Below are 18,767 nucleotides of genomic sequence, written 5' to 3' on the forward strand. Positions count from 1 at the left end.
TGTAGGAGGTTAGACCGTTCAAACCCCTCGTTTATCCTGGCACTAGCCAGGATAAAGGAGGGGGGGATTCTCAGAGCTCACTAGAGCGAGTGCTTTTTTCCCAATTTTGCAGCAAAAAGCAATGTGGTTGCTTTACCACATGCAATGCTGCAATTTTGGGAATAGCTCCATCTAGTGACCAGCAATGGGAAATATTATAAATTAGAATCTAATTTATAATATTTCCTGACTCGTGAAAAAAAATAAAAAAATTTGAACAATGTTTAATCACCTACACACTAAATGTTTCATTGAAAAAAAACAAAACATGTTTTGCTGGCAACACATTCCCTTTAAGGGGTTAAATGTAGAAGAAGCGGACAGCAGCAAGGACAACTCTCTTTTCTAATGTACCCCCTTGCCAATCAGCTGATATCGCCCGAAACAGGACAAAATGCACTCAAAGCAATACCCAAACCACTAAATATTAGAAATTAATGTAAAGAAAGAGAATTTACAGAGATGATGTTATAATATTTATTAGAGCCAAAGAAGTAAGATGGTAATAAGCTCCTTCTAGTCATATAGACCAGTAAACCGTCGTGAGTCGCAGCTAATAACAGCAGGGTCTGATGGATGGTCCCCCTGTGAGTGTCCTTAGATGGACTGTTGCGGCACCTTCTTGGTAATCTTCGTGGTCTTGATATTAATGGAGTATTTGGTTTCTATAGTTCTCACTGGATAAACGACCTGAAAATATAGAAAGAGAATCCTACATAAAGAGCCGTCTATAGTGTTTACGGGAGAATTCCTTTGGCTCCTTTTCTTGGCACCATCAACAGAAATGTGTCAAAGGAGAGAGGAGTTGTAGCAATGTCCATCATCATGTCAAGACAGTTCATATTCTCTTAACATTTATAGAATATAGACCTACATGACTAATTCCCCATTGTGTGACTTTATTTGTATCCAAACTGCTATTACTTATAAAGGGAAGAATTTGGGTAATGTGCGTATAATAGGGAATGGGTTCCTTATTATTTCATATGTAAAACACATCATATCATTTATTTCTTACCGTCTTTTAGATGTTCTGGAGCTCGGCCTCCGTTCAGAGAACTGGAAACTGACCATGAAGAGCACGGTGCTGCTGGACTCCACGTAGATGCAGCAGGTGACAGTAGCTGCATCCAGGTGGAAATGGTAAGTGACCTAGAAAATACCAGATGAATGGTAAGAAGCCCATATTCTATATATTACACACTGCATGATGTATTCAATAAGAGAACCAACATAAAATATTACATCAATAAATAATCCCATCTAAATGTGCTCACCTGTCATGATGGTATCTCACACGGTTTCACTCTTTTTTAATAGCAGCCGTCCATTGATGATAGTGGGGACAGGGCTGCATGTTAATGGAACCTGTTTTGATGGCGTCTCTATGTGATAAACCTGCAGATGACAGAGATCAATCCACAGATGTTAGGGTGGGCAGTGCTGCACCTTACAGGGGCTGTCATGATGTTTCTAGTTCGTTGTTTGACACCCATCTGTTGGAGCAGGTTGTTTTTTATGTTTTTATTTTTTTTACAGTAAGGACAGGATGGCCACGGAGGACAGATGTTGTTGTCTACGTCTATAGATTGGATGAAGTTGAGGACTTTTCTTGATGTCTAGCTCTGGTGTTCTGCTACAGATGTGTGGCTCGTCCCGCAGTCCTGTCCTGGTTTTTTATTTTCTGGATGGCCGTTTAGAAAACAGTTTGACCACCCAGTCTGTGATCTGCACGATGTTGGTGGGATGATAGGTTTCAGACCACGCAGGACATACAAAGCTGAAGTCTTCAAACAGCTTCTGAGACTTTATGCTGTACGGCTCTTCCATGTAGCACAGAGTGGAAGTAACGTTTAGGTCCTCAGGAACTGACACGAGTATCTCAGGGGGAACTGCTGTCCGGTTTTCCATATCATTCCAGTTCACAGCTGAGAAAAATGGATGTTCTCTGATGTTTCCTTTGACTCCCAGCCGTCTGTGGTTGTTTTTGTTTAGAAGCCCTTTTAAGATCTGCACCGTCTCAGGGGTTAGGTACTCTGGGTAGGAAGGCGTTTTGGTGTTGACGGCATAATTCATCAATTCCTTTGTTGTGCCGTAGAAAGGGTGCCAACCCGAGGACATTTTGTACAAAGTCACTCCCAGAGCAAAGAAGTCAACCCCTCGTCCATGTTCCAAGCACTTGACCATTTCTGGGGCAGCGTATCCTGGTGTTCCTCTGCAATACTCTGCAGTGCGCTCATACACATTCATGATAGAAATGCCAAAATCGGCTAATTTGATGTGGCCCTCTCTGGTCAGTAGGATGTTTTTGGGCTTCAGGTCGCGGTGTATGATGCCTTTTTTATGCAGGAAATGCAGACCGCAAACCACTTCTGCTGTTATAAATCTTGATGTGGGAAAATCCAGACGAAAGTACTTCTCAATAAAATCATGTAGGTTCCCCCTGGTGGCCAGTTCCATCACATAATAGACGTAGCTTTTAGTCTGGAAGGCAGCAAGGCCATGAACTAGGTAGTGGTTCTCGTGAGATAGATGGAGAATCTCACGTTCTGCCAGGTTGTACCCATACTCTGTGTGTATCTTCTTGTTGACCACTTTAATGGCAACATGTTCTTTCCGGATGACATCTGTTGCCACCAAAACTTTTCCGAAACCTCCTTTTGCTAATAGAGTGTTGAAAGTAAAGGTTTTCAGAGATAGGGCTACTGTGGCAGTCTTCTTCTTATAAGTAGATGTGGCCACTGGCTCTTCCAGACAGGCATTGTCACTTTTTTCTTCACGACAACTGCTGCAACTTTGTGATATCTTTGGTGTCGCTCTGCCTTTCCTGTCCTCGGTCTCCTCTCCATCATGTTTCTCACTATCCTGACCACTATAATACTGTATGTATAGGGTCTCATGGATATGGATTTGGTCTTTGATCTCATGGTAATGTTGGAGAATTTGGTGTTCCACATAGCTGGTTGTCAGCTTGTCTTTGGCCTGTCCATCGGTCTTCAGGCTCTTATCTCCAGCAAGTTTCTCACTATCCAGACCACTATAGTATTGTATGTATAGGGTCTCATGGATGTGGAATTGATCTTGGATCTGATGGTAATGTTGGAGAATTTGTTGTTCCACATAGCTGGTTGTCAGCTTGTCTTTCTCCTGTCCATCTGCCTTCAGGCTCTGATCTTCATTTTTACCATCATCAGGTTTTTCCTTCCTGTCAGATGTCACATTGACTTTTTAAAGAAGAAATAGATAAAGATTTTAATGTTATTATTATCATGGCAGAATTATTGATATGTTGTCACATAATGAAATATAACAGTATTGGTAAAGAAAGGCCTTGACAAAGCGTGGGTACCCGAAAATGGCCGTAGGCTTGAGCTCCACATCCACACTTCTTTTACTTGTCTTGCCGCAACAATAAATGAATAATTAGACTGATGGTGAGTACCGTGGATTTTCTCTACTAATACTGTTATACTTATACTTAGCCTTTTCACTACTGAGCACTACTTGTTGGGGATTGATTTGAATCTGTTTAGACAAGTGCTTCGGTCTATTGCTGGGACTCATAGTTCTTCAAGTGCCAAAGCAGTGCCGATCTTTTTCCGATCTTCTGGACAACTGCATAATGAAATATAAAAATCCGGCCTTGTTGCCCATAGCAACCACAGTGCAGCTTTCATTTTACACAGCAGTTTAAGAAATGAAAGCTGAGCTCTGATTGGTTGCTATGGGTAACGAGGCCTGTTTCCATGCATTGCTCAATGACGCCCCACTAAATGTCATAATTCAGTCTTGGTAAAAGGGCAGATATTATATGAAGAAAGTGATTTGTGACATTTCTGTTATTGTTTTGCCAAATACATCGGTCATGGTATGACACATGCCTAAAACTTTTTGGGACATTTTCATGACATGCTGGCAAATAGCGATATTCACAATAAATCCTCATATATCCTGTATCTCTGTTGTGCATATGACACATGACGGAGACAAAAAAAAAATCTAGATGTTCCTGTAGGGCATGTGGAAAATTATACCTTGGGACGAATTTATTAAATGGTTCTAATACTACACTATAGTTACTACATTATAGTTAGGACTAGGTGCATGCAGATCGCTGGGGCTGCAGAGGAGATCCAATGTATAGAATATAATACCACCCCAAATACACCCACTTACACCCACATTATAGTGAGATCATGCCTTCTCTGCGAGTCCCACATACTTTAGACTCCACACACCAAAGAGAAGGCCCCTGGGGCTTTATCTATATCTGGGGCTTTATCTACATTGGGCATAATACATATAACAATACATAATATTACACATCACTGTGACTATTCAATATTATAAACTGAGGCAGTAAATAGATATTTTCACCTGTTCTAAAAGATCGTTGAATTTTACTGGAAAATTTATCAAAACTGGTGCAAAAGAAAAGTGGAGTAGTTGCCCCTGGCAACCAATCAAGTTCTAGCTTTTATTTTTCCAAAGGGCCTCTGAAAAATAGGTGGAATCTGATTGGTTGCCATGGGCGACTATTCCACTTTTCCTGATACATCTCGCACACTATGTGTTAAAAAATTTAGATAATTTCCTACCTTTGTCGTCCACTTGACCGATTTTACTGGGTCCTGGGACTTCATCGGAAGGTTTCTTTTCCTTTTTGCCTTTGTTCCTCCTCCGCTTACATCCAGTAAGCATTGCAAAGGCTTTCTGCAGGCGCGCTAAGAAGCGAGATGTTCTGCTCTTAGCTTTTCCTGCAGTCTCCTGTCTCTCTTCTCCTACTTTCTTTTTGTCTCTCTCCTCTCCTCTACTCTCCTCTCCTCCTTCAATCTCTAGATGCTTCGTCTTCTTCTTCGCTTTCGGCATTTTTGAGCTCTCACGTGCGCCTCTCCTCGTCAGTAGTGTGTGAGTGCAAAGAACCTTACCTGTGCACCGGTGTATGAAGCCACCTGGCATTGTGATGTCATCAGCTTTGTCATACGGTTCTACAGCCTGGCATCTGGCATTGTGATGTCATCGGCTATGTGATAAGGTTTCCACATCCTGGCATTTGGCATCGTGATGGAACCGGCTATGTCGTAAGGTTTCGACATCATGGTATTTGGCATTGTGATGTCACGAGTTACAGCCACATACAACCAAGAGGGGTCCAGTTATATTGATGCATTCAATATGAAAGCAGCAGAGTATATGAAAAATTTGAAAAATGCCTATAAATATGTATGAATATCTAACTCAAATTGAAACATTAGGTAAAAGAAGAAGATATTAGCTTCTGATTTTTTATTGTATTTGATTGATTTTCATTTCTGGTGATATCATTAGAGGAGGCATATTACTACATACACCTGGAAAATCTCCCAACATATATATGTCTAACGTGTCCATAGACTTCAATAGCCAAACATATGCTAAATAGCCAATAGCCAAACATTGGTATTCATTTGGCTAGTGTACGTATGTATAAAGGTGCCTTAATTAAAAAGCCCAGTCAAATATGCACTTCAATACAATTGTATGCAAAAAAATAACTATATTTCCTTATACTTACAGACGTATGCAATCGTTTCTTACCGTCCCACCAAAAGTAATCCACAGACGTGGCATGAGCCTAGTTTTAGTTGTGGTCTACACAGAAGCTTCAATCCCCTATAGTAAGATGGCATCTGCCCCTTTGGCAACATGAAGTCATGGGACAGTCCATTTGATAATTCAGGACGCTGCGGTCAAAATACATTAAACTGAAATTTGAGTACAATCTCACCAAATTATTACGTACAATGTGCCGCTAAATACATTTCTATGAGCCACACAGTTGCGATGTGACTGCAACTGTGATAGAGGGGCTGCTATGGTTGTTATCTAGCCTTAGCTAAGGCATTGTTCACATCTGCGTCAGGGCTCCGTTCTGGTGTTCCATCAGAGCTTTCCGTTAGAACGTAACCCTGACTAGAACAAATGGAAACCATAGGTTTCTGTTTGCATCACCATTGATTTCAATGGTGACGGATCCGGTGCAAATGATTTCCATTTGTCTCCGTTGTTCAAGGGTTCCGTAGTTTTGACAGAATAAATAGCGCAGTCGAATACGGTATTGATTCCGTCAAAATGACAGAACTCTGTTTACATTTGCGTTCGTATTTCTGTTTCTCGTTTCTGTTATAGAAAAAGAAAAATGAAAATAACGCCAGGACACTAACAGTGCCATATGGACCCCATTGACTTTTATAGGGCCTGTTGGGTTTCCATCATGGTGTCCATTTTACCGGAAAAATTAGCTGCACTATTTGTTTTGCCATTTTAGTCGGAATCTGCGACAGAGGCTCCTAACAGGGTCTCCAACGCAGATGTGAACAGAGCCTAACCTACGATTTCCCTAAAGTGCTGTGGCCTTCTGTTCTGCTTCAATTCGATGAGAACCTGGACCAGATATTGTGAATAAATAGATAAATAGTTAGAGAGACAGACAGATATTAGATAACTGAAAGATAGATAGATAGATAGATAGATAGATAGATAGATAGATAGATAGATAGATAGATAGATAGATAGATAGATAGATAGATAGATAGATAGATAATGGAGAATCCAGTGCATCCAGTGCAACAGGGAAAACTTTGAATGTTCTTTTGATTCAATGGAGGTTCATGAATGTCGATTGTGTTGAAGAATTTTCTCTTGCAATTGTTGATTGGCAGCATTTTGTCTGTTCTTGATGTTCAATACAGTGAGGGATCAGAGGAAAGGGGACCCTACTGATAGAATGCATGGAGGAACGACTTTTGATATCGTATTGGTAAGACAGTCTAGGGGATAGACTGGTCTGAGATATCTGTCTGCAAACGTGGCCAGTTTGCCTGGAGGTGGGGGATTTACCGGAGATCACCCTACTGCTCTCCGACCATGGGGTCAGGAGAAAGTGAGACAAAAATACGGGACAGCCTTGGGGCACGGGTCCCGGCCATCATTATAGTAGAATGAGCAAAAGGAGCTGGGGCTTTAATTATAAAGAATGTGAAGGCAAAATAACACACTAAAAAAATTGTTGAAGAGGCAGCTGGCAGCGGTAAGATGGATGTTTGCATGTGATAAATAGAATGGTTTGTGGAAAGTTGAGAAAGGGACGGTGGATGGCCATGAGTAACAAGGCATAAGTTAAAATTACAAAGTAAGTGATTACAGGTGGTTACAGGTTGATGTGAGAAAGAACAATTTGAATACAGGTGTAAATTTTGATAGGAAGAGTGAAGAAACCGGAGCAGCCAGGTACATTGCAGTGACTCATGTGGGTCAGAACGGACATGTGTGTAATGTAACATGTGTGAAGTTTGAAACTAGTGGCCACAATAAAGCAGATCTATATTGTATGTTCTTATTTTTAACGGCAGTAATCTCTAAAAATGTTAGTGTCTTGTGTATGGGGTTAAAATCAGTTCCTCTCCTCTGTATAAAGGAATGTTTCTTCTATTTGCGCATGCGCTGTTGTCCGTAACTACAACAAATTAGAAAAATATTACAGTCGGCTGGATTTGTCTGCAAAAAGATAAATGTTACGTTGCATGTTTATGTGTTATGATGTAATAAGATTTAATGTTGGAATGTATTGATGTTAATTCAAATGAATTAAAATACAGATATTGTGAAACATGGGGTCTTGAATATGTATGTGCCCCTCTGTTCCCTATTCTTATATATAGTTTATTGGTTTGCAGTAATTAATATTACCAGATATATTATTTTCTGTTTTATTGAATAAATAATTACATTTGTTTTGTTTTTGTTTTTACACATGCAGGCACGTGGTATAGTACTGCCTAAATGTTATTTTTGAAAATGTGAGATGTTTTACAGGTAAATGGTTGAAGTTATTTTAAAGATAAAATGTATTTTCGTCAGGAGAAAGTCACTTTTGTTCCAGGCTATTGTTTATTACAGGGGGCCAAACTAGTGCCCCCCAGATAGAGTGCCTGCCCTTACTCTTTTGAGATATGTAGTTTTGAACCCTGCTACATTACTTTCGCAGAGTCCAAATAGGAGCGAGTAGTGAGGGGACTGATCAGGTACAATTTTACAATTTTGTTTTGTGTTTTATTTTGTTTTGAATTAATGAATTTGGTTCTAGGTCTACAAAATGTGTATGAGACCCAAATGAGTAATCCAAATTAAATGTGTATGACAGTAACCTACATTTTGAAGTTTTTCTGTATAGATGGTTCCAGATCCTTCCAGAACGGTAAATATGGCAATGGGTATGCTGTGCTGTAGACTCCACCCAATATGTAAGAGACCATCCCCCTCTAGCAAATTTACACAGGAGGCGAGGTGACGTCACTCACAGATGAGTCTTTACAGATTTAGATGGGGGAGAAGGCAAAAGAAAAAAATTTGTCTGAACATTGTTCATTTTATGCCAGATTTGAGTAAAATAATTTGTTTGTTTTTGTATTAATCAGGTATTTACAGGACCTGGTGGGGGTGTGATTTACAAGTGTCCTGGTTTATCAGATGAATGTGTAAAAATAAAACTCCACTCTTTTGAAATGGTTTATTTATATGTGACATGGGTTTCCAATGTAAATTTGTAATGTAGAGATACTTGATCATATACAGTATGTACAAGACAGGATACGATGCATGGGGTAAATCATCCATAAACCGTTCCCACCTTCTTGTTCATCTCAAGAAGTGGAGCTGGAGATGCTCGCTGAGGCTTGTAACCTGGCAGAAGGTAAGACGGCCAAAATTTACACTGACTCTAGGTACGCTTCTGGCATCGCCCACAATTATGGGCCCATTGGTAGTAGGAACTTTATTGGATCATCGGGTAAACCAATTGAGAGCGTAAGAGATGACAGACCTGACAACAAGAGTATGTGCAGCCAGGTATCAGTAAATGCGCTTGTCCCTGGATACAGTAATGCCACCACTAGGTTTGTAGCAGCCTGCATGATGTGCGCACGCCATGACATAGGTAAAACAGTAAAGGTACCTGTGAAAAGTGCACCCCGGCCAGATTACCCGTCCCAGCGACTGCAGAACATACAACTACCCGAGGTAGGTGTGTATGAAAAGGTGCTCGTATGTGTAGACCTGTTCTCAGGGGGGCCTGAAGCCCGGCCGGTATCTTCAGGGGAATAGTTTTTATCCCAAGTATTGAACTAGTGTTTGTACAATAAGATGTCAGCAGTTCTCCAGATGTTATCCCAAAGTTAGTTTGTTTAATAACTGTATTCAAGAAGTGTTGTGGGAATATTAAATACTGAGGTTAAGTTTTATGTAAAGTTCTAGACCAGCCTTAGCATTGGACTATTGGAGTCATGCGTCAGATAAAAGGTACAGAAGCTAAATATTCCCATTTGAAAACATCTTTATTTATTTTTTAGTTGTTGTTGTGAAAGGAAAATTTTAGAGCAGAGAATTCTGTGCAGTATATATGTGTGTATATACAGTGTGTGTATGTATATATATATATATAAGTATACAATGCAAAAAATAGGCAGCACTCTGTTCAGGTAAAGGTGAAAAAGAGGGTACTTTATTGTCCCATAAACAGTGGCAACGTTTCAGCTCCTTCCACTGGAGCCTTTCTCAAGCTTGAGAAAGGCTCCAGTGGAAGGAGCTGAAATGTTGCCACTGTTTATGGGACAGTAAAGTACCCTCTTTTTCACCTTTACCTGAACGGAGTGCTGCCTATTTTTTGCATTCTATACCATTGGGATTTTGGTCTGATCTCGTTGGCTTGCACCCACATTATACCGGTGCTGCTGGATCCATTTGTTTATCTATATATATATATATAAGTATATATATATATATATATATATATATATATATATATATATATATATAAGACAAATCGGTTTGCATGTATCACTTCTAGTTACTGCTCAATGTGAACATTTAATGTAAAGATGTTATTTGTTAATGTTTTTTCTTCAATTGAATTATCTGATTAAGATCAATTAATGATTATGCAATGTAAAACAGAATGTGGACGAATAAGGAAGGTAAACCGGTAGCACCCAAGGCACTCTTGATGGCACTTGCATTGATGGTGTGTGACCTCACATATGCCCCAAGACTGCAAGGATCAATTTGGTAAGATCTAATTGGTATGTCCCAGGTTTTTACAGCTGTTGCTGGTAAATTCTGTTAGAGTTGTTTGATTTACCTACAGAACAGTCCTGGCAGACCGGTGCCAACCTTATCATAACTGCCTTCAACGAAGAGAAGGGATCTTGAGAGAGGTCTTCCCAGGCAATACAAAACAGAGTAAGAAAAATTGGTTTGCGACACTTGTCAGATAAACATGTGGAATTTGTGTATATTTCTGTGAGTAGAAGCTGTTCCAGGTAATCAGTTCAGAATAAGGTACAAATCCTGCTGAAAAGAGTAACACCAAGTGCAAATACAATGTACCCAGTAGCTACACATCTTCTAGGTGCCCTGTCCATTGGGAAAGATACGTTTTTCTTATATAAAGGTGTGTGTTTGATTAAGTTTAAGGGCCTGACATTGTTATTGTATTTGGAACAATTTTTATATTACGTAGATGATGTTATCACCAGATTAGTATTTATTTTAACAATTGACAGGGTTGGGGGTCCCCAGCAAGTGCCAGTAAACATGAACTAAAAGACTTTAACATGATGAACTCCATCACTGAGATGCGGCAGGCAGCCTGAGCCAATACAACGCGTTTGTCATGAGCTGAAGGCAGAGTCACAATTCTAAGCAGCCGTGCAGCGACGCAACTTACCGGAGGAGATGGACAGGTGCGGAGGGTTTGTGGTAGTCACAATAAAACTCCACTAATCCATCTATGTGGGAACTCACCCCAGGCTCACAGTACAGCCCGGTGATGTATACTAAAAGAGACGGGGTCTGTCTGACAGATGACAAGGACCAAGCCATGTTCTGATGACATCAGCAAAGCTCAAAGTAAAACAAAGACAAAAAAAACTGACAAACCGTTAGCACCATCCAAGTGTTTTAATAAGTAAGTGACCAGGAGGAGGTAATAATAAATCCCCCACTGGACACCACCGTACACTCTGACTCCACAATTGTGTGGGTTACCCTGAGGGTGACAGTCAGTGAAGAGCAGAAGATAGAAGAGGATGATAATGATGTACAGGACATGTCAACGCACTGGTGGGACCCTATACCCAAACCGGACATTGGTGATGGCATTATATTATTAGTTGTGGACCTATTGATATATTGTTTGAGGTTTGCAATCATAATATATAATTTCTGTAATTTAATATGAGAAAAAGGGGGGTTTGTGAAGGATGGTTTATTTGCTTATAGTCTCTGTATGAAATTACATTATGAATTATCAAGCAGGATGCCAAATTACTAAGATGTGTATTATGTGAAAGTGATTATAATAATGTTTAAATAATTTAAATTTGTGCAGCGGCCATCTTGTCTGGAGTTCCCATCTTGGTTCTTTTGTAGTGAATAAGAAAGTCATTGTTCCTTTAAGACATATATTAATGTTGATTTCGTATGTTTCTTAGTTAGTTATCTTTGACCTTGGTTCCTATACGAAGCTTGCAGACAAGGGACAGGGAATGAGATGGGAGGGTGGCAAATAAGCATGTGGGAATGCCTCCCCCATCTTACAGGAACATTCTTGCGAAGAGAGATAAGCCACCTGCAAACCTGATGTGTGAAGAACTATAATGATGTATCTGGAATGTATCGTGTGTCTGTAATTGGCTGAATTAGAAATATTGTCATATTGTCTCTGATTGGTTAACCTCAAGCCTACACCCCTTCTGAATGATAGTATTGTAATTGAGTTTGGTAATAAACCCCCAGAGGAGTATTTTGAGTATATCAGCAGCCTCTGTGTGTTATTTCTCCTCTCTCGATATATATCGGTATGAAATCTCCTCATTAGGATGCTGGATAAAGTTCCTGGCATGAGTGTCTGTTGGAGCACTCATCTAAATTTCAGTCTAATGTATTTTGAGCCATTGACTTCCACGACACCATACATTACATAAAAACCAAAAACCTACACATATTAGATATCTTCACGATTGTAATAACTTGAAGAATTAACTAAACAGGTTATTTAGTGTGAAACGAGAACGGGATAAAAAATAAAAAACAAAAATTATGCTGAGAACCGCTTTTTTATATATTTACGTCGTTAAAATAGATTATATTACCCCGAAGCTGCATTAAATAAAAGTAAAATTTCCCCCGCAGAAAACAAGGCCTCATATGGCCATGTCAATGCAAAAATAAAAAAGTTATGGCTGCTGAAAGACAGAGAGGCAAAAACTGAAAAATGTAGCTGGTCATGAAGGCCTTTTCAGGCCCGGTCATTAAAGGAACAGTGTCATCACAAATTTTTTTTTAATATGTTAAAGATGTTAGTGCTTTATTAAAAACGTTTGGATTAATTTGTGTGCTTGTGTGTTACTTTTTCTTATTTTTACACTTTTTCTTCCCTATGGGGGCTGCCATTTTTTTTTCCATTTCTGTATGTGTCGATTAACGACACATACAGACATGGAATACGGCAGCCACAGTCCCATAGGGACTGCGAACGGGTCCCGTCCCATCCACTTCTGTGTATGCCGTCTGTGTGGGAACTGCGCATGCGCCGCTCCCACACAGTCCAATTTGAAAAGCGCGCCGTCCGGCGCCATTTTCCTGTGGACCGGAAGTCGCGGCCGGGCAGTAAGATTACTACTTCCGGTCGCGGCTTCCGGACTTGTGCACTTGGACCAGCGGCAGCGGACGGGCAGGAGGGAGCCGCGGCGGCAAGAGCAGGTAAGAGATTTCTATGTATGTTCGTGTTTGTGTGTGTTTACTACTAAACCTACTACACTGTGTGTTAGCTCAAAAAATGGCGACACACAGTGTAGGAGGTTAGACCGTTCAAACCCCTCGTTTATCCTGGCACTAGCCAGGATAAAGGAGGGGGGGATTCTCAGAGCTCACTAGAGCGAGTGCTTTTTTCCCAATTTTGCAGCAAAAAGCAATGTGGTTGCTTTACCACATGCAATGCTGCAATTTTGGGAATAGCTCCATCTAGTGACCAGCAATGGGAAATATTATAAATTAGAATCTAATTTATAATATTTCCTGACTCGTGAAAAAAAATAAAAAAATTTGAACAATGTTTAATCACCTACACACTAAATGTTTCATTGAAAAAAAAAAAAACATGTTTTGCTGGCAACACATTCCCTTTAAGGGGTTAAATGTAGAAGAAGCGGACAGCAGCAAGGACAACTCTCTTTTCTAATGTACCCCCTTGCCAATCAGCTGATATCGCCCGAAACAGGACAAAATGCACTCAAAGCAATACCCAAACCACTAAATATTAGAAATTAATGTAAAGAAAGAGAATTTACAGCGATGATGTTATAATATTTATTAGAGCCAAAGAAGTAAGATGGTAATAAGCTCCTTCTAGTCATATAGACCAGTAAACCGTCGTGAGTCGCAGCTAATAACAGGAGGCTCTGATGGATGGTCCCCCTGTGAGTGTCCTTAGATGGACTGTTGCGGCACCTTCTTGGTAATCTTCGTGGTCTTGATATTAATGGAGTATTTGGTTTCTATAGTTCTCACTGGATAAACGACCTGAAAATATAGAAAGAGAATCCTACATAAAGAGCCATCTATAGTGTTTACGGGAGAATTCCTTTGGCTCCTTTTCTTGGCACCATCAACAGAAATGTGTCAAAGGAGAGAGGAGTTGTAGCAATGTCCATCATCATGTCAAGACAGTTCATATTCTCTTAACATTTATAGAATATAGACCTACATGACTAATTCCCCATTGTGTGACTTTATTTGTATCCAAACTGCTATTACTTATAAAGGGAAGAATTTGGGTAATGTGCGTATAATAGGGAATGGGTTCCTTATTATTTCATATGTAAAACACATCATATCATTTATTTCTTACCGTCTTTTAGATGTTCTGGAGCTCGGCCTCCGTTCAGAGAACTGGAAACTGACCATGAAGAGCACGGTGCTGCTGGACTCCACGTAGATGCAGCAGGTGACAGTAGCTGCATCCAGGTGGAAATGGTAAGTGACCTAGAAAATACCAGATGAATGGTAAGAAGCCCATATTCTATATATTACACACTGCATGATGTATTCAATAAGAGAACCAACATAAAATATTACATCAATAAATAATCCCATCTAAATGTGCTCACCTGTCATGATGATACGTATCTCACACGGTTTCACTCTTTTTTAATAGCAGCCGTCCATTGATGATAGTGGGGACAGGGCTGCATGTTAATGGAACCTGTTTTGATGGCGTCTCTATGTGATAAACCTGCAGATGACAGAGATCAATCCACAGATGTTAGGGTGGGCAGTGCTGCACCTTACAGGGGCTGTCATGATGTTTCTAGTTCGTTGTTTGACACCCATCTGTTGGAGCAGGTTGTTTTTTATTTTTTTATTTTTTTTACAGTAAGGACAGGATGGCCACGGAGGACAGATGTTGTTGTCTACGTCTATAGATTGGATGAAGTTGAGGACTTTTCTTGATGTCTAGCTCTGGTGTTCTGCTACAGATGTGTGGCTCGTCCCGCAGTCCTGTCCTGTTTTTTTATTTTCTGGATGGCCGTTTAGAAAACAGTTTGACCACCCAGTCTGTGATCTGCACGATGTTGGTGGGATGATAGGTTTCAGACCACGCAGGACATACAAAGCTGAAGTCTTCAAACAGCTTCTGAGACTTTATGCTGTACGGCTCTTCCATGTAGCACAGAGTGGAAGTAACGTTTAGGTCCTCAGGAACTGACACGAGTATCTCAGGGGGAACTGCTGTCCGGTTTTCCATATCATTCCAGTTCACAGCTGAGAAAAATGGATGTTCTCTGATGTTTCCTTTGACTCCCAGCCGTCTGTGGTTGTTTTTGTTTAGAAGCCCTTTTAAGATCTGCACCGTCTCAGGGGTTAGGTACTCTGGGTAGGAAGGCGTTTTGGTGTTGACGGCATAATTCATCAATTCCTTTGTTGTGCCGTAGAAAGGGTGCCAACCCGAGGACATTTTGTACAAAGTCACTCCCAGAGCAAAGAAGTCAACCCCTCGTCCATGTTCCAAGCACTTGACCATTTCTGGGGCAGCGTATCCTGGTGTTCCTCTGCAATACTCTGCAGTGCGCTCATACACATTCATGATAGAAATGCCAAAATCGGCTAATTTGATGTGGCCCTCTCTGGTCAGTAGGATGTTTTTGGGCTTCAGGTCGCGGTGTATGATGCCTTTTTTATGCAGGAAATGCAGACCGCAAACCACTTCTGCTGTTATAAATCTTGATGTGGGAAAATCCAGACGAAAGTACTTCTCAATAAAATCATGTAGGTTCCCCCTGGTGGCCAGTTCCATCACATAATAGACGTAGCTTTTAGTCTGGAAGGCAGCAAGGCCATGAACTAGGTAGTGGTTCTCGTGAGATAGATGGAGAATCTCACGTTCTGCCAGGTTGTACCCATACTCTGTGTGTATCTTCTTGTTGACCACTTTAATGGCAACATGTTCTTTCCGGATGACATCTGTTGCCACCAAAACTTTTCCGAAACCTCCTTTTGCTAATAGAGTGTTGAAAGTAAAGGTTTTCAGAGATAGGGCTACTGTGGCAGTCTTCTTCTTATAAGTAGATGTGGCCACTGGCTCTTCCAGACAGGCATTGTCACTTTTTTCTTCACGACAACTGCTGCAACTTTGTGATATCTTTGGTGTCGCTCTGCCTTTCCTGTCCTCGGTCTCCTCTCCATCATGTTTCTCACTATCCTGACCACTATAATACTGTATGTATAGGGTCTCATGGATATGGATTTGGTCTTTGATCTCATGGTAATGTTGGAGAATTTGGTGTTCCACATAGCTGGTTGTCAGCTTGTCTTTGGCCTGTCCATCGGTTTTCAGGCTCTTATCTCCAGCAAGTTTCTCACTATCCAGACCACTATAGTATTGTATGTATAGGGTCTCATGGATGTGGAATTGATCTTGGATCTGATGGTAATGTTGGAGAATTTGTTGTTCCACATAGCTGGTTGTCAGCTTGTCTTTCTCCTGTCCATCTGCCTTCAGGCTCTGATCTTCATTTTTACCATCATCAGGTTTTTCCTTCCTGTCAGATGTCACATTGACTTTTTAAAGAAGAAATAGATAAAGATTTTAATGTTATTATTATCATGGCAGAATTATTGATATGTTGTCACATAATGAAATATAACAGTATTGGTAAAGAAAGGCCTTGACAAAGCGTGGGTACCCGAAAATGGCCGTAGGCTTGAGCTCCACATCCACACTTCTTTTACTTGTCTTGCCGCAACAATAAATGAATAATTAGACTGATGGTGAGTACCGTGGATTTTCTCTACCAATACTGTTATACTTATACTTAGCCTTTTCACTACTGAGCACTACTTGTTGGGGATTGATTTGAATCTGTTTAGACAAGTGCTTCGGTCTATTGCTGGGACTCATAGTTCTTCAAGTGCCAAAGCAGTGCCGATCTTTTTCCGATCTTCTGGACAACTGCATAATGAAATATAAAAATCCGGCCTTGTTGCCCATAGCAACCACAGTGCAGCTTTCATTTTACACAGCAGTTTAAGAAATGAAAGCTGAGCTCTGATTGGTTGCTATGGGTAACGAGGCCTGTTTCCATGCATTGCTCAATGACGCCCCACTAAATGTCATAATTCAGTCTTGGTAAAAGGGCAGATATTATATGAAGAAAGTGATTTGTGACATTTCTGTTATTGTTTTGCCAAATACATCGGTCATGGTATGACACATGCCTAAAACTTTTTGGGACATTTTCATGACATGCTGGCAAATAGCGATATTCACAATAAATCCTCATATATCCTGTATCTCTGTAGTGCATATGACACATGACGGAGACAAAAAAAAAATCTAGATGTTCCTGTAGGGCATGTGGAAAATATACCTTGGGACGAATTTATTAAATGGTTCTAATACTACACTATAGTTACTACATTATAGTTAGGACTAGGTGCATGCAGATCGCTGGGACTGCAGAGGAGATCCAATGTATAGAATATAATACCACCCCAAATACACCCACATACACCCACATTATAGTGAGATCATGCCTTCTCTGCGAGTCCCACATACTTTAGACTCCACACACCAAAGAGAAGGCCCCTGGGGCTTTATCTATATCTGGGGCTTTATCTACATTGGGCATAATACATATAACAATACATAATATTACACATCACTGTGACTATTCAATATTATAAACTGAGGCAGTAAATAGATATTTTCACCTGTTCTAAAAGATCGTTGAATTTTACTGGAAAATTTATCAAAACTGGTGCAAAAGAAAAGTGGAGTAGTTGCCCCTGGCAACCAATCAAGTTCTAGCTTTTATTTTTCCAAAGGGCCTCTGAAAAATAGGTGGAATCTGATTGGTTGCCATGGGCGACTATTCCACTTTTCCTGATACATCTCGCACACTATGTGTTAAAAAATTTAGATAATTTCCTACCTTTGTCGTCCACTTGACCGATTTTACTGGGTCCTGGGACTTCATCGGAAGGTTTCTTTTCCTTTTTGCCTTTGTTCCTCCTCCGCTTACATCCAGTAAGCATTGCAAAGGCTTTCTGCAGGCGCGCTAAGAAGCGAGATGTTCTGCTCTTAGCTTTTCCTGCAGTCTCCTGTCTCTCTTCTCCTACTTTCTTTTTGTCTCTCTCCTCTCCTCTACTCTCCTCTCCTCCTTCAATCTCTAGATGCTTCGTCTTCTTCTTCGCTTTCGGCATTTTTGAGCTCTCACGTGCGCCTCTCCTCGTCAGTAGTGTGTGAGTGCAAAGAACCTTACCTGTGCACCGGTGTATGAAGCCACCTGGCATTGTGATGTCATCAGCTTTGTCATACGGTTCTACAGCCTGGCATCTGGCATTGTGATGTCATCGGCTATGTGATAAGGTTTCCACATCCTGGCATTTGGCATCGTGATGGAACCGGCTATGTCGTAAGGTTTCGACATCATGGTATTTGGCATTGTGATGTCACGAGTTACAGCCACATACAACCAAGAGGGGTCCAGTTATATTGATGCATTCAATATGAAAGCAGCAGAGTATATGAAAAATTTGAAAAATGCCTATAAATATGTATGAATATCTAACTCAAATTGAAACATTAGGTAAAAGAAGAAGATATTAGCTTCTGATTTTTTATTGTATTTGATTGATTTTCATTTCTGGTGATATCATTAGAGGAGGCATATTACTACATACACCTGGAAAATCTCCCAAAATATATATGTCTAACGTGTCCATAGACTTCAATAGCCAAACATATGCTAAATAGCCAATAGCCAAACATTGGTATTCATTTGGCTAGTGTACGTATGTATAAAGGTGCCTTAATTAAAAAGCCCAGTCAAATATGCACTTCAATACAATTGTATGCAAAAAAATAACTATATTTCCTTATACTTACAGACGTATGCAATCGTTTCTTACCGTCCCACCAAAAGTAATCCACAGACGTGGCATGAGCCTAGTTTTAGTTGTGGTCTACACAGAAGCTTCAATCCCCTATAGTAAGATGGCATCTGCCCCTTTGGCAACATGAAGTCATGGGACAGTCCATTTGATAATTCAGGACGCTGCGGTCAAAATACATTAAACTGAAATTTGAGTACAATCTCACCAAATTATTACGTACAATGTGCCGCTAAATA

The 18,767-nt window shown here is 40.4% G+C and overlaps 2 protein-coding genes across 2 annotated transcripts; both read right to left on the minus strand.

Annotated features, from left to right (window-relative positions):
- Nucleotides 1–512: 512 nt before the first annotated feature.
- LOC142750882 (protein kinase C delta type-like) lies at nucleotides 513–4,941 on the minus strand. The gene is made up of 4 exons (XM_075859860.1): nucleotides 4,638–4,941; nucleotides 1,317–3,263; nucleotides 1,058–1,191; nucleotides 513–729 (listed from the first exon to the last, which is right to left on the minus strand). The coding sequence occupies exons 1-2, from the start codon at nucleotides 4,906–4,908 to the stop codon at nucleotides 1,717–1,719; spliced, it is 1,818 nt and encodes a 605-aa protein (XP_075715975.1). The 5' UTR covers nucleotides 4,909–4,941; the 3' UTR covers nucleotides 513–729; nucleotides 1,058–1,191; nucleotides 1,317–1,716.
- An 8,488-nt stretch (nucleotides 4,942–13,429) lies between these two features.
- On the minus strand, nucleotides 13,430–17,871 carry LOC142750883 (protein kinase C delta type-like). Its single transcript, XM_075859861.1, has 4 exons — nucleotides 17,568–17,871; nucleotides 14,244–16,194; nucleotides 13,985–14,118; nucleotides 13,430–13,656 (listed from the first exon to the last, which is right to left on the minus strand). The coding sequence occupies exons 1-2, from the start codon at nucleotides 17,836–17,838 to the stop codon at nucleotides 14,648–14,650; spliced, it is 1,818 nt and encodes a 605-aa protein (XP_075715976.1). The 5' UTR covers nucleotides 17,839–17,871; the 3' UTR covers nucleotides 13,430–13,656; nucleotides 13,985–14,118; nucleotides 14,244–14,647.
- Between the last annotated feature and the right edge of the window lie 896 nt (nucleotides 17,872–18,767).

This window comes from Rhinoderma darwinii, chromosome 3, assembly GCF_050947455.1.
Source record: "Rhinoderma darwinii isolate aRhiDar2 chromosome 3, aRhiDar2.hap1, whole genome shotgun sequence".
NCBI classification, from domain to species: Eukaryota; Metazoa; Chordata; class Amphibia; order Anura; family Rhinodermatidae; genus Rhinoderma; species Rhinoderma darwinii.

Coding starts and splice junctions, on each gene's coding strand:
- LOC142750883 (XM_075859861.1), bottom strand. CDS start 17,838: ATGCCGAAAGCGAAGAAGAAGACGAAGCATCTAGAGATTGAAGGAGGA. Junction 16,195..17,567: donor CGGTCAAGTGGACGACAAAG/GTAGGAAATTAT, acceptor TTCTTTAAAAAG/TCAATGTGACATCTGACAGG.
- LOC142750882 (XM_075859860.1), bottom strand. CDS start 4,908: ATGCCGAAAGCGAAGAAGAAGACGAAGCATCTAGAGATTGAAGGAGGA. Junction 3,264..4,637: donor CGGTCAAGTGGACGACAAAG/GTAGGAAATTAT, acceptor TTCTTTAAAAAG/TCAATGTGACATCTGACAGG.